Raw genomic sequence first — 16490 nt, 5'->3', positions numbered from 1 at the left:
TATAGAATAAACGATGGAAAATAGTTCGTCAATAGTATCCAGCTGTGTGCAGGACTAAAATGTCACCAATATCCGTACCCTCGGGCGGTTGGCGCATTAGAGATACAATTGCCATCGAACCTATGATTACGCCGCTCGGGTTCACAGGTTCGAAATGTATGAGGGATAAGTATGTGAAGATTGGGGTGGATTGCTGGACTCCTTGCTCACTACTGTGGCCGCTGGCCTCCATCATCAAGTCTACGAATCTGAAACGAATACCTGGATAGCTATTTTCATATTCTGGCATGAATTGATAACCGGACGAAAGGCGATGTTCCGTTATAGCTATAGGCTGATTATCGACTTTCCTCTCTGCTCCGTAATGATTCTGATGTTTATTATTGGACACGTTTAGTGGCCATAACGATCGTTTCAAAATTTTGTTGTTATTGTTATTGTTATTTGTCTCCGTCTCCATTTTTAAAAAATCGCTTTTCTCTTCGAATACTGGACCAATTGCTTTGATATTTATTGTTCATTTGAAACATTTTTTAAATATTGACGAATCTGTGATAATCCGACTGCTCGGTGCGTGCCCAATAACTGATAAATTACAGAAACTAAATTGAAAAATTATTATAAATATTAATTGTAAAGACTAAACTAAGCGCTTGATAATTGTCATAATTCTTTGGACCTGCCGGAACTTAAAAAACGTCACGTGACCTAGTAACATCACTACTTGCAGTATTAACTTTAAAATATTCAATTGCTGATTCACACGTATACATTTCATTTATATTTTATACATTTTTCATCGCTGATGCTATTTTAAAATGATTACTTGCATATTGACCAACCATACGTTCCGGTTTAATCGGGACAGTCCCGGCTTGGCAGGATACCTCGGCGTCCCACCTGGCATACATACATGGGCCAGGAGCCTCGGTGACTTAACTAGTCTTGCATACTGACCCTCACGAAAGATGATTAACCAATTATCATAAAAATATTTTCTGTTGATTCGAATGTATCATGGTGTTGAATTTGTTTGTGATAAAATCTCTTTCTCGCCTCGGAGAAATATCAGAAGTCCATCCCGTATTAGAGCGCTAGGGATCAAAGGTCAGGTACGTCATTCCGTGGACGATGCACAAAGTTTGCTTTCTGTAGTTTTGAGGAATTTTCGGCAAATTTAGTCCGTTATTGAAATTTTCTGCGCTGAATTACGGAAAAACCGGTTAAACAGTAGAAAGAACTGAAATTTATCCGTCATTTATAGAATGATCGGTATTGTGTGAGCGAAATAATGACCGAATTCCTAGATCCATTAAGCCAAGCTGCGGCAGCCAACTCGGATGAAAGCGATGATGAAATACCGAGAAAAGAAACGGAATTAGCGGAAAAGCAGGAAATTACTGAAGTTGATGATGGAGATTTATTTGATGAAGAAGGGAAAACAGAGCAACAAGAATTGGTCAGTTAGGTTTTCCGTAGATCCTACCAACTTAAACCTATGATTGCCCGGAATTGCATCTGCGCCGATGAAAAAGAACTGGCACGGCGGTGTGGGTCATCGTGCGAAGCGTTAGGAATACGCTCGCCAACGCACCTCTAGTTACTTTGCGTGGGTTCGCAGGTTTCAAACCCTATGCGGGATGGTTATGTGCGAGAGGATTGCTGGACTTCTCGCCACCGTTGGGTGGTTCACGTAACCGCTGGTCGGTTGCAACCATGCCAAAGAATTCAATGACGTTTTTACATTGAGCTTCTTTTTAGTTTCTTTCGCAACTTCATTTTACTGTATTTTTACCGAGGGACAACAATGTCCAGACATCCTTGAAAGGAAGGGTGTTTGTTCATTTGTTAAATGAGATTCTCTTAAACGAGACAATGTCGCTCAATCTGTAAAGTGTGTCGCACTGACGGTTCGCAATATGATTGAGCCGTCTTACCAGCCCCGTTCTCCTCCAGACTAAATGTGTGAAAATTCTATCTTATCACAGCATTGGCATATCAGAAAATTATCACTTCAACTATTATTTCAGAATTTTTTTTTCAATTAACAGGACGATGATGACATCATTGATCTCGTTAACGATGGCTCGTTAGCAAAAATTAAAAATGAATCAATGTCAAATAACAGAAGTCTCTCTACAGAATTTGATGACCAGAAAGATTTGTTCGTAACCGTAGAAAAACCAGAAAAAATCATTTTATCAATGGAGACGTATATTTCATATCAAGTATCTACAAAGGTTTGTGCCTAGGCCAGTGGTTTCTAGTCTTTTTTTTTTTAATTCCTCTTTTTTTTGCCCTTTTTGGAATCTTTATTTCCTACGTTCAGCATAAGGTGCCAACGCTGAGAATTTTTTATAAATAATTTGACCAGCTCGATTTTCTGAAAAACCAAAAACAGTCAATTTTTTTCTTCTATTTCAGACGACCAGAAGTACGTTCGACGACTCTGAATACAAAGTTCGGCGCCGGTACCAAGATTTTATTTGGCTTCGAGGGAAATTAGAAGAAGCACATCCTACTCATCTAATACCGGTATGCACAGAAATTTAATTTTTTAAACTTAGAAGAAAGTTATTGATGCAATTATTCATAAAGTGTTTTTGAAGTTAAGAAGAAAAATCGCTCTTCCTCGCAAACCATTGGCTTTTTAATTTTAGTAATGAGTAATGTTACTTTAAGACCTGATATTTCACTTCAAATTTTGATGGTTTTAAAATTTATAGGCTCCCTTGTATGTTCATTCCGATATAATTCCCTTGACATTGGATTAGAATATTGCTGTGAGAAGGTGGCTTGACAGCAGTGTGACAAGTTTGGTAATCAGTGCCTAGAATATTCTACTACCTACCAGTATATTGTATATTATTTATGTGAACCATATTGTTATTATGTGTAGCAGGTCGTTATGTCTGAAATTAGCAATAAGTTAAGAGGATAGATGACCACCACTGACTGCCAGGCGCGCAGCCAGGATTTTCAAAATCAGAAATTCCCATTGCCGCCTGTAACAGCCACCTCGATTCTGCGCTCGTTCCGTCTTTCAGCGTATAGTGATCATCCTTTTGCGTAAAATATTCAATCCATGACAACTACGAGATTCTAAAATATCTTTATTTATTAATTTTATGAGTCCAACGTAACTCGCGGTTGCTTCCTTTTACGTCAAAATAAAAACATTACTATTCTGGCGATCTGTGGCCTAAAAGTACGAGATAATCTGCCTGATGTATTTAATTTTAATACGCATTTTTGGAATCTCGCCAATTCGTTATCGCCGTTGGAAAAATCTCAATAACTGATATAAAATCCTGTAGAGTACAACTTCATTTCATACAATGAATATACATATAAAGTTTAGCAGTAAATTAAAAATACATATTCATCAAGATTTTCACCTCCTAGGAAAGCGTTTTTTGAACTGTCGCGGGCTTCAATAGAACATATTTAGTTTACGGTTTTATTTTCAGTATTTTAAATTGCCGCTTTTCAATCAAAAAATTTGCGTTTTCTTTAGATACTCGCCGCCGATGAACGTATTCACCGGATTCACAAGCTCGTGCCAGTACAAATTTAAATAATCGTTATCGTGGAACAAATTTGTGGAAAATTTGCGATTTAGAGAAAATAACACTAACGTAAAGGCGTTTACGGCCTATATAACACGTCCGCTGATAAAGCAATCGTGCGCAAGTTTCTATCGAAAATGTTTTCATTCAACGGAAACGTCTTGAAAGCGGCGTCGAAAATGTGTGACGTCACACAAATATCCGATATTCTTATGAACGCTAATTCCGATATTCGAATAACGAGATATTCGAATACTTTATTCGAATTGGCCATCCCTGTTTGACACACAATTTTATTAAAAAGTCGCTTTTCTCTTTGATTACCGGACCAATTGCTTTGAAATTTTCAGTGGTTGAATATGGAATTTTTTGCCAGAAGGCTATTACTTTCATTTATTTCTAAATTTTCTATGAATCCTATGAGATCTGATATTTTATTCGGAATTTTCGAGGGGGGCCGGTTGACAACCTGTATTGGCTTTTTGCGTCTCCTATCACTCTGAAATGCGGTTGGGAAACGATGCTGTACATGCATATGTTTTCTGAGTCTGACCAAAGCAAAGTCTTGGACCTTCAATTAAGTTTCAATAGAGGAATTGTAGGCAACAACTGAAGTATGTTCGAATCATATGTATGGTATTTCTATTTAGTATTTTCCAGTGTTCATCCCTTTTCTTCTCTTTTCAGCCTCTTCCATCTAAATTCATTGTGAAAGGAATGGTGGACAGATTCAGCTCAGAGTTCGTGGGTGAGTTTGTGATTCCCTTCTTTTGAAAAAATGTGTTTTAATTGGTCAAAATTTCAATTGTTACACCATCGTTGGCATCTTACTGATTGGCCAATGTTAGGGAAGCAAATACGGAAACGTTTAAAAATGTACAATATAGTATATATTGTGGAATTCGCGACCTCAATTTGGGAAGGCGTGATCTATACAAACGAAAACATCTCTCAGTAGGACAATATTGTAGGAGATCAATTTTTTTTAATTCATGCTTATCCCGCAGGTACACGATGCAGAGCGCTGGATTCATTTCTGAAACGGATCGCTGAGCATCCGGTTATTTCATTCAGCGACCATGTCACCGTGTTCCTAACTTCTGAGGTAAGATCTCCGAGCCATTCTGTAAACTCCTGCTCGAGGCACGAATAAAATTTTGACCTGGACTAAAGAAAATCAAAACACAGTAGACATAGATTATGTTTCTCCGCGCGGCGGTGTGGCACAAATAGCTGGCTATCTAATCTCATACCCGACATGGAATGGTAACCGAACGAGAGGCCGTGGTTCGCCATATGATTAAGCTGTCCTATTGTCTTTCCTTCCGGGATAAATATGTAAATCCTATTCTGGTTTTATTCTATCCTGTCACCGGCAATATAAAAACTTTCTTGATGTTTCAGGACTTTGCAGACCATCGGAAACAAAACAAACCAGGGTTACTGTCTCGTGTCGGGGGTACAGTCAAGTCCGCTGCAACTGTGGGGTCATCGATAAGGTCAAGAGGTCGTGACCCTGAATTTGCAGAAATGTCAGACCATGTTGCCACATTCCGTGAACAAATGGCTGTAACTGATAGAGTAGCGGAGCGTTTGCTGAATGAAGAAAAAGGTGGGCAGCAATTCCATAACACATTTAATCAATTTTACTATATCAAGGTCTTTAGAACGCCAATTGGTAGCAGTAACACTGATGTATTCACCATAAATCACTTTTCACTTTCAACCAAATATTTTTCAAACGACGAGACAAAACAAGTGATGTTACGAGGTGACAAAAAGTTGAATGCATAAAATGAGTGCGATATATCAAGTTATCAACCAAATTTCGTCAAAAGCTTCATGACATATCAATTATAATAACTTGTCTCTGTGTTCTAGAGATATTAATCTCTACATTTATGCAAAATTTATTGTACAACAAACATTTTTCAGGAAGCAGCCCAATTAAACAGCCCAACTAGTCGCATGTCACTCCGTGACGTCACGGAGTGACAAAAATTCCTTATCATTAAAATGGTATTAAGAATGTTGAACAATTAGTTGTGTTAGGTCAAAATTGGTTATTTGTTTGAAATTACAAAACATTTAAGCAAGAAATTAGGAAACATGATATTTTTTTGTCGTTCTGCTTGTGTCTCCCTCATATTATTAATATGCTGAACGAGTGCACTAACTTTAATAATCTATATAGTTAAGTAAAAAGCTATGTTGCACAGACAACATGAAACAGACATGACTATTCCACTCCTATATATTTGGAATCTTATTGCAGTGACTTGACAAAGAATGGGCAATTCAGAATACAGAATCTGGAGGATCTGTTAATGCAATTCAGTTTAAGAATCTTTGCACCATGCGACGATTTTTGTAATTTGGATATCTAAGTTATTAACCATAGAAAAGCATTTTCTCTTGCGTTGAAGTCTGTCTTGTTAGGTAGTACTTGCATCTGCTTGCAAAGCACACATAGAAGCAGTAGGCCCCAAACACAGTATTCTTAGTCTGCATATTCAGAACAAGAAGACAGTGATGTCACTGCGAAAACTCGTTATTGCATCATTTTTGCGTTTGTCAGCTTTATGATATAGTTGGCACATGACAATAATTATTGTTGATAATGAGTGATGCACTGGCGTTTTCTAATTGGAACAATCTTCAATTTTTGACAAACACATCATATTTCTTTCACATTTCATGATTTTTCGCATCCTATGAGTTAACCCGATAAACCAAAATCCAGATGTCGATGTTAAAACTTGAGATTTAATATTGTTTGTGAATTATTTGAATCCACATACGCCTTTTACAAAAATGTCGAATTATATTGTAAAACGATGCATTTCGCCATATTTATTCTGACATTCCAACAGATTACATATTTTTCCAATTGTAGTCTACAATAAGTTCGTTAATATTATCCAAAACGGGCACAAGTTAGGTCAAATATTTTGGTCACTGACAGTTTTAAAAAAGTTGCCATTGCCATTCAATCATGTCATTCAAGTTTCCTTGTGGGTAAGATCCAAAGTGAGTAGAGGGCAAAGCAAAACAATTTGCAGTTAAAACCCAATATTATAGTACTTTACGTACAGAAAAATAATATTTTAAAAAAATGGCATACTTTTGTCACTCCGTGACGTCACGGAGTGACAAGATCTCTCGAAGTACTGCGAAAGAACAACAAGCAACTATCAACTGCCAAATTGGTAAATTATTGGGCCCAACCCCCAAAGTGACGTCGCAGTTTTTGAGGCAAATAGTTATTGAAATATATCAGATAATTAAAATAAAGTTGAAAAATTGTAACGGAGTGACGCGTCACGGAGTGACAACACAAGGCAAATTTCCATCAGCTCTGTTTAGCCCATTGTTTGCAATAGTGCACAGTGCAATATTTAGATTAAGCACAGATATCAGAAGTAAAACTTAACACATACTTTGGTTGAACAAATACATTTTAAGGTAACATAAATAGCATGAGAGTTTATGTTACAAAACTGAAGAAAATTAGGCAGAAAATCATCAATTATTCCGCTGAAGAAAAAACAATTATTTTGAGCCGTAAATGTACCTTCTCATGCGATTTTAAAAACTTCAAGATATGTCCTACACTTTCTGCAGTTTAATATTTCAATTAGGCAAGATGGTGACCGTACATTTGAACCCATGTACATTTGAACCCATGTGTATATTCGCGGGTTCAATCTATATGCGGGTGCTAAAACCCATGGGTTAGGGTTAGTATGGGTTCAACTATCCGAAAAACAAAAAAAATTCCATAGGTGCAATAGCATACAGGTGAAATTGTCATGGGTTCAAATGTAATGGAACCAGGCAAGATATAATTTTTACCAAATTTTCAACTAATTTATGGAATTGCTGTGGGGCTTTTTATTTGCTCACCCACTTTTTTGTTATTTTGGGGGTTGGGGCAACTACACTCACCCAAATTTACTATTATGCATGTAGTACTTTTATGGAAAATGTAGGAATGACAGAGATTTCTATTTTTGCCTTAAATTAAAAGTGCTCCGTATCGTCTGTAAAATACGATAACGGTTTACATATACAGGGCGTTAGAAAAATAACGCAAAATTAACAGAAGTTAAATAAAAAGATGAAATGCTACTTAAAACATACTTCTATGCTGTACAAAGGGTACTCCTGAAGTATGCGTACCAAAATGGCGTAGTATGTGTACCATGTTAAGGTTAGGCTAGGGCAAACTTTTTAAAAAAAATTCCATGGCGGACCCGTTGCAATTTTTTTAATGATTCGCGGCCTTGTGCACTGAAATGAAACCTTAATTAAAAGATCACAACAAAAAATCAGTGTGCCGTATGGTATAGTGAGAAAACACCTTTTCCCCACCTGCTCTCACATACAACGTGCAAAAAGGCAATGTCAGCTAAACCTCTGCAGTCAGTTGGCTTGTAATGACATCAACTGAACTCTTTCTGTGATATCACAGGCCCACAGCTCTGTGACACCACAATGGGGCATCGTGTTCGAAACAGAAAGTGGGGAATCAGTGTCCCCAGCAGTTATTGTGTATTTGCAAATTAGAGCGCTCAATATTTGTATTATCAATATATATGTCATACCATAACAGATTTCGCGGCCCCTCCGAAAGTGCCTCACGGACTCCAAAAGGTCCGCGGACCCCAGTTTGCGAACCACTGGGCTAGGGGACTCAAAAACCTTGCCCACATAGACTAGCGGGCCATGTAAGTGTAATGTAAAAAGTTACATTTTATGAAAAGGGTTAGTCCATAATTTTAGGTACTACAGGAGCCACTTGGCTAGTCCCCGAACTCGTGATAGAACCAAAATAAAGAAAATTAGGATAAAATTATGGCCTAACCCTAACCTGGTACATATACTACGCTTCGGTGTCTGCCATCTTGGTACGCATACTTCAGGAGCACTGTGGATTGTTATGTCATTTTTTGTATTTTTTTTGTTGTTTGTCTTTACCTACCGGACCATTTACTCTCTCTCGGAATAAATATGTAAATCCTATCCTAAATTGTCAGTGGTTTCTTGTACTGTTAGTATATAAACTTTCTTAATGTTTCAGAATGTTTCAAAGTTTCTTGTAAAGAAATGAATAAATCCTATAATAAAAAATGTCCAATTTCCAGAACTTGTCAATGAGTTGAAGGAATACGCTCCTACGTACTCAGAATGGGCTTCAACAGAGAACCAAGTCTTAGCACCAATCATCACGTCAGTTTCAAAGTGCGTGGATTCTTGTGCCGAATGGGCGCGTAAAAACGCAGAAGACCATGAACTGTATTTCATTCCGCCTTTAAAGGTAGTTAGTTGATTTATATTTGCTGAAGTACTTCCCATGCGCAGATAATTATGTGTGAGAAAATTGCTGGACTCCTCGCCGTCGTAGGGTGGTTCACGTAACCGCTGGTTAGATATGGCTTCCTTCACCATCAAGTCCATGCATCTGAAACAATAAAGAACTACGGTAACTAGTCCCATATCCTACATGGACTGGTAACTGGACGATAGGCCGTAGTTCCCATCGGCTTTCTTCTTCCCGCTATAAATATGTAAATCCTATCCTAAAGATATGTTTCCGTCAAATTTTAAAAAAATCTGTGGCTCAAAACAAATTTTAACTTGAATTACAAGGGTGAATTTTAAAACAAAAAAAATAATTCATAATTCCAGGAATATATGTTATATTGTGATGGAATAGAACAAGTTTTCAAACGTCGTGATGTCATGCAAAATCAACGAGACAAATGCCATGAGGAATTGAAAAGAAAGAGAGAGGAGAAAGATAATGTGAGTGTTTTTTTTTAGGAGTTGCTCAAATTTGGGTCGGTCACACTCACTCTGAAGTGAAGGAGACTCATGTCTGAGCAGAGTTACGGGAACTCACTCAAAAGTAAAGAAGACTCATCTCTGAGCAAAGTTACGGGCACTCACTCAGGAGTAAAGAAGACTCATCTCTGAGCAGAGTTACAGGCACTCACTCAGAAGTAAAGGAGACTCATCTATGAGCAAAGTTACGGGCACTCACTCAGAAGTAAAAGAGACTCATCTCTGAGCAAAGTTAGAGGCACTCACTCAGAAGTAAAGAAGACTCATCTCTGAGCAAAGTTATGGGCACTCACTCAGATATAAAGGAGACTTATCTCTGAGAAAAGTTACGGGCACTCACTCATAAGCAAAGAAGACTCATCTCTGAGCAAATTTACAGGCACTCACTCAGAAGTAAAGGAGACTCATCTATGAGCAAAGTTACGGGCACTTACCCTGTATATTTTTTGAGTTCGTATAAACAAAACATAAAGAGAATATAATATAATCCATCAATTCAGCAATTCCAGTAATTCATTTTTTTCAGCAATACAGCGTTACATTTTCATTCATTTCTTTCCATTTCAGCTCCCAGCCTCAGATCAGTCATATTCATTAAGTGCAATGCTCGGAAAGAAACCTGACGAAGTCAAACAACAAAAACAGGAAAAACTGGAACAGCAGATTGAAGAGGTAATTTATTTGAATGGTGGGGGGGAAGGGGGGGATGAAAAAAAATATATTTAGGGGGAATTTCTATTTAGTAGTGAGGGGGAATGGGGTATAAAAATTTGAATTGAAGACATACTGTATCTACTCGCCTATAGGTTGCAACTTTTTTCCTTAGAAAATATGGGTGCGACCCATCCACTCGACATACGGGGTGCATGCGACTCGTGCACGCGCATACCAATGCGCGACTGCTTAGCGTTACACAAGTCAACAATATTCAAACGCTACGAACTGTCATCCAAGACGCGCCCGTATGCGCACACCCGAAATGCAACGGCTATTTCTCTCGTTTTCTAGTCGAGTCGATCCCAATATGAAAGAGATCGCTGATGTTAGTAAGTTCTTTATCGTCGGCACGATGCCATTTCGGGTGAAATATGTATATTTGACAAGCTCGATGACGTGATTGTGATGTCGTAAAAAACAAAATAGGAAGTTATCCATGCAAAAAACTAGGAAAAAACTAAATCCCTAGATTTTCAGTGCGACTTATTTGCGAATCAACTCTAAATTGAACTTTTTCAACACAAAACTAATAGTGCGACCTATAGGCGAGTATATACGGTAATGTTTATTTAGTAGTGGGGGGAGGGGGGTGAAAAAAAATTATTTAAAACATAATCTTCATTTAGTAGTGGGGGGAGGGGATAAAAAAAATATTATTTAAAACATAATCTTCATTTAGTAGTGGGGGAGGAAAAAAAAAATTTATTTAAAACATAATTTTTATTTAGTAGTGGGGGGAGGGGGGTAAAAAAAAATTAAAAATTTCCAATATCATGATTATTGAAGACATACCGTAACTATTTCTGTTTCCTGAAACGTTTCGATTAATTTTACTGTTCAATATTTTTTGTGAATCCTCAATTTTCCAGTTGACGAAACGATACGAAGAATTAAGCGATTTGTTAGAGAAATCCAACGCTGATTTGAAGTCTGACATGGAACGTTGGAAATTCAATAAGAAACAAGACATGAAACAAATCTTCACACAACTTGCTGAAAGTCACATCACATATCAGTCTCAGGTGAGGTTTAACTTTAGTTATGTGAATTTGTCACATCACATAACAGTCTCGGGTGAGGTTTAACTTCAGTTATGTGGAATTTGTCACATCACATATCAGTCTCAGGTGAGGTTTAACTTTAGTTATGTGGAATTTGTCACATCACATATCGGTCTCAGGTGAGGTTTAACTTCAGTTATGTGGAATTTGTCACATCTCATATCAGTCTCAGGTGGGGTTTAACTTCAGTTATGTGGAATTTGTCACATCTCATATCAGTCTCAGGTGAGGTTTAACTTTAGTTATGTGGAATTTGTCACATCACATATCGGTCTCAGGTGAGGTTTAACTTCAGTTATGTGGAATTTGTCACATCACATATCGGTCTCAGGTGAGGTTTAACTTCAGTTATGTGGAATTTGTCACATCTCATATCAGTCTCAGGTGAGGTTTAACTTTAGTTATGTGGAATTTGTCACATCACATATCGGTCTCAGGTGAGGTTTAACTTCAGTTATGTGGAATTTGTCACATCACATATCGGTCTCAGGTGAGGTTTAACTTCAGTTATGTGGAATTTGTCACATCTCATATCAGTCTCAGGTGGGGTTTAACTTCAGTTATGTGAATTTGTCACATCACATATCAGTCTCAGGTGAGGTTTAACTTTAGTTATGTGGAATTTGTCACATCACAATTGGTCTCAGGGGGGGTTTAACTTTAGTTATGTGGAATTTGTCACATCACAATTGGTCTCAGGGGGGGTTTAACTTTAGTTATGTGGAATTTGTCACATCACATATCAGTCTCAGGTGGGGTTTAACTTCAGTTATGTGAATTTGTCACATCACATGTCAGTCTCAGGTGGGGTTTAACTTCAGTTATGTGGAATTCGTCACATCACATATCAGCCTCGGGTGAGGTTTAACTTCAGTTATGTGGAATTCGTCACATCACATATCAGTCTCAGGTGGGGTTTAACTTTAGTTATGTGGAATTCGTCACATCACATAGCAGTCTCAGGTGGGGTTTAACTTCAGTTATGTGGAATTCGTCACATCACATATCAGCCTCGGGTGAGGTTTAACTTCAGTTATGTGGAATTCGTCACATCACATATCAGTCTCAGGTGGGGTTTAACTTTAGTTATGTGAAATTCGTCACATCACATATCAGTCTCAGGTCAGGTTTACCTTAAGTATAATAATAATAATAAGTTTATTTCGACTTCATAATCAGCATAACAATAAAATGATTGATAAAAAGAAAGAAATAAAAACTTATTATGAAATCAGGAGAGTAAACAAAACCTTGGATAAGGTTTAAAACTTACAGAATATAAAAAGGAAGGTTTTGCCAAGACGAAGTGGTACATGTTCACCCACCTAAAAATATTACAATAATTCTCATGTTAGTTATGTGGAATTGTCGCAGCGTCTCAAATATGCCCTGTCTTGTCTCTCTTACAGCGCACTTTGCTTTTTCTAGTATCTTGTCCCTCTGCTTTTTAACACATTTGTCCTTTTTTAAGGACACATGACCTCTCTTTAGCATACTTGTCCCCTTTTTAGTACAAATTTCTTACAGGTCCTATGCGGCCGAATATTTCATATCTTTTCAGCAAAGTAGGCGCTGCATGATATTGAGAATCCTATGTTTTTACATACACACACAAAAGCAAGGAAGAGGGATGAGTAGTTAGTTAGTCCTGCATAAGCCCAATCAATCACCTTATTACTTATCGATTTTAATCGGTAAGTATGTTGATAGGTATTTGTTTGTCTGTTAGATGCACACGATATTTCACGAAAGCGAGATTAAATCCGCTGCAGATTTTGCATGTGCATTCATCATATGTCGGACCGGAAGCATATTGATTTTGGATGAATTATGTCGTATAATTAGCGAGTCATTAATCAATTAGTGATGGGACATAACGTGTCACTATGGAGTAAGAGCGCTGTTTTGGGGGATCCCCTAACTTTCGATCGATAAGTCTTCAGTCTCTGATCGATATTCTCGTTATTCTGTTTTTGCAGTGTCTCTCATCCTGGGAATCCCTGGTCCCACTTATGCAAGGAAAGGTAGATTTTGGTGACCTTGGACAGACTGACAACGACCTTGTGGAGGAAGATTCTGAAAATTTGGAAACAAGCAAAACATCGATTTCAAATGACAGCACGGATCCTTGATTTCATATATACTTGATTTTAAATTTTTTTTGATTAAATTTTGAATGATTTTTATCACGAAGGGCTGTAGAGTAGTATTCGGTAAGTTCCAAGTCAAGTCTGGGTCTTCGGTAGGTACTCCCGAAGTATGTAAACCAAGATGGCGGACGCCGGAGCGTAGTATTTGTGCCATCTTAGATTTGGGCCATAATTTTACTCATTTTAGTCCTATTATGAGTTTGGGGACTAGCCAAGTGACTCCTGTAGTATTTGTACCTGAAATTATGGCTCAACTCTAACATTAACATGGCACACATACTACTCTCCAGTGTCCGCCATCTTGGTTCACATACTCCAGGAGTACCCTTCAGAGTTTCAATTTACGTCCGAACCTCAATAGAATTCAAAATTTGAACCCAATTTATGTTCACTGTATCCTTGAGTCAAAAGTCTCTCTGGTAGCTAGTCGACCAGTCTTGATTGGATGAGTCGAGTCGATTGGTTATTTAAAAAAGAATAACGAAACGGACTAAATCCCAACCTTATGGCCCTTTTATCACCTTGAATGACAGAACCAATCTTTTTTGAATCTAGATTTTTAAATATGAATGATTCCAATTGCTAATGGCCGAGGAGAAATGTTTGGTATAAAAAAGTCATCGAAAAAATATGACTCTCCCCCCCAAAAAAAAACGAATTTTGAGTACAAAAACTTTGGCGTGTACGAGCCTTCTTGAGTAGACCATTAAAACTAGTAAACTAGGTGAAAAAAACTTGCAAAAATGTGCAATGACAGTGGAAAATCACCAAAATGTGCAAAAACCGTGGAAAACCATTAACTTGGATTAACATCAGATAATGATAAGTTTTGACTCTCATAGGAATCGTGACTCCAGTGCAAATTCGCCAATACTGACTCTGCAGCCTTTTTATCCTCATTAAATCATTTCCCAAATTATGATTGGTAATCTATGGTGCGAGACTGGTCATGTGATCATCCAATTTTTCGAATCAAGTTGGTTATCAATGAACAACCTTAGCAATGAATAAAATTTGGAGAGAGAGGTTTCCCTTTTTAGCTATTTAGAATTACCCTTGGGTACTATTTCTAGTTCATCTTTCTCATGTAGTATGTTACGGTGGTTATATCAGCTTATATTTCATAAAAGTCATTCAAAATTAGTTAAAATCATGATTTTCTTACCCAGTGTTTCCCGTACTTTTGCTAAAAAATGACCCTTCTTCACTTTTGAGTGACTAACCTTAACTTCGCTTAGAAATGAGTTTCCTTTACAGATGAGTCTCTTTTACTTTTGAGTGAGTGCCTGTAACTTTGCTCAGAGAGGAGTCTCTGTCACTTGTGAGTGAGTGCCTGAAACTTTGATAAGAAATTAATCTCCTTTACTTCTGAGTGAGTGCCCATAACTTTTCTCAGATGAGTCTCTGTCACTTGTGAGTGAGTGCCTGAGACTTTGATAAGAGATGGGTCTCCTTTACTTCTGAGTGAGTGCCTGTAACTGTGCTCAGAGATGAGTCTCTTTTAATTTTAAATGAGTGACTGTAACTTTGCTCAGAGATGAGTCTCCTTTACTTCTAAGTGAGTATCTGTAACTTTTTTCGGAGATGATTTACTTTTATCTACTTCTGAGTGAGTTATTGCAAATTTTTTTTTTGTGCCATCTAGTTAAATTCTTCATCTGATTTATTTATATGTTGCAATGTATATTTTATTGCCAATGTTAACACGAGGAGGAAATTAACAAGCTGTGTCGAATGTCATATCTCCCATCGCAATTGTATGAATCTCACTTCACATGGCTATCTAACTATTTGCGTAAGTCTGTGTTTCTTCACCTAGATTCGATCGAACCCCTGGGGTTCGATGGGGCTGCTCCATGGATCGATGAAAGTGCCCTGAACCATTTGTGTACAGGGTGTCCATGAAGAGTTAAAAAAAAATTTAAAATTGTGAAGGGAATTCATTGATACCATATATTGTTTTGGCCCTCACAGATGTATTAAATGAAGTAAAAATACTGATTAAAAACAAAACAATTACAGATTAAAAACAACAAACTTGGTTAAGATATATTGAGAACTGACTTCATAACAAAATTAAAAAGGGACTTTATCGACACCCTGTATATCATAAAGTATCACTGTGGTTGCTAATTTGTCCGAAAGACTCCGAGGAGGTTTTCAAGAAATTTGTTAATTAAAAAAGGCACTTAGTCTGAGGACTGTGTGTGTGTGTAGTTAATAGCTCTCTTGCTTCAATTTATATTGTCCCTTTGGTTTCAACTTTACAGAACGTTGTTTGTGAACAGTTGGGTTTTTGAAGTATCTTTTTATTTGAAAAAGCTTTCTTATTGAAGCGCATTCCTTAACCCTATAAACCAAACTGTTTTTATCACAAATACTTGTTTTACAGCAAAATGCTCTTGCGGCGAATTTTCCAGACACGGCCCTAGACAATCACATGTAAAAATTCTGAATCTTGTAAAAATATGACATCATACAATTAAAAGTCTCAGAAGAAGTTTAGTTTTGCATTTGGGCGGGCTATTCCATGGATAAAAAATTTTGTGGGGGGTGATTTCCCGTTATAATATCGATTCAAGATTCCTGACTGATTCCAGTGTTTAGTGCAATGATGATTTTCTTGATTTCTTTAAATATTGTACGAATTAAGATTATTGAATAGAATAAATTTATGTAGTAAATGTTAGTTTTTGTAATGTTTCCTGTAATCCAGGAAGAGAGGAAAATCGATGATACGGCTGAATGATAGGATTTTCACTGGGAAGGGAAGATGATGAAGATAGGATTTACATATTCATCCAGAAGGTGAAGAGAGAAGTTCAATCATATGACGAACCACGGCCTCTCGACTGGTTACCTGTTCATGTCGGGTATGGGATTAGTTGGCCAGCGACCAGGCGTTTTGTAACCACCTTACGGCGGCGAGGAGTCCAGCAATCATCTCCCACATAAATATCCCTGCATAGGATTCAAGCCCACGTAGTACAATCAGAAGCGCGGAAGCGAGAGTATTGCTAACGCTTAGCAAGATGCGCCACACCACCGACCCAAATATATTAAAAGTAGTCAAAATGTTGCTCAGACACGTTTTCCAGATAATTGCAACGAGTCTTCTTGGAACGTGTGCACTGTATATAAAGGGA

At 37.5% G+C, this 16490-nt stretch overlaps 1 protein-coding gene across 3 annotated transcripts; it reads left to right on the top strand.

Annotated features, from left to right (window-relative positions):
* Positions 1-553: 553 nt before the first annotated feature.
* On the top strand, positions 554-16033 carry LOC120335213 (sorting nexin-30-like). Of its 3 annotated transcripts, none has more exons than XM_078113631.1 (11): positions 555-1459; positions 2052-2240; positions 2425-2535; positions 4257-4317; positions 4577-4674; positions 4974-5181; positions 8717-8889; positions 9261-9377; positions 9984-10088; positions 11003-11212; positions 11319-11339. In XM_078113631.1, the coding sequence occupies exons 1-11, from the start codon at positions 1292-1294 to the stop codon at positions 11322-11324; spliced, it is 1446 nt and encodes a 481-aa protein (XP_077969757.1). In that variant the 5' UTR covers positions 555-1291; the 3' UTR covers positions 11325-11339. The 3 variants fall into 3 exon arrangements, with proteins under 3 accessions (XP_077969760.1, XP_077969757.1, XP_077969755.1); XM_078113629.1 differs by lacking the exon at positions 11319-11339 and adding an exon at positions 13174-16033 and having other exon boundaries at positions 561-1459; positions 11003-11155; XM_078113634.1 differs by lacking the exons at positions 2425-2535; positions 11319-11339 and adding an exon at positions 13174-16033 and having other exon boundaries at positions 554-1459; positions 11003-11155.
* Positions 16034-16490: the final 457 nt, after the last annotated feature.

Source organism: Styela clava, chromosome 1 (genome assembly GCF_964204865.1).
Source record: "Styela clava chromosome 1, kaStyClav1.hap1.2, whole genome shotgun sequence".
In the NCBI taxonomy this organism is placed as follows: Eukaryota; Metazoa; Chordata; class Ascidiacea; order Stolidobranchia; family Styelidae; genus Styela; species Styela clava.
Note: the sequence above shows the minus strand (reverse complement) of the source record. Positions and strands in the feature narration are given on the sequence as shown.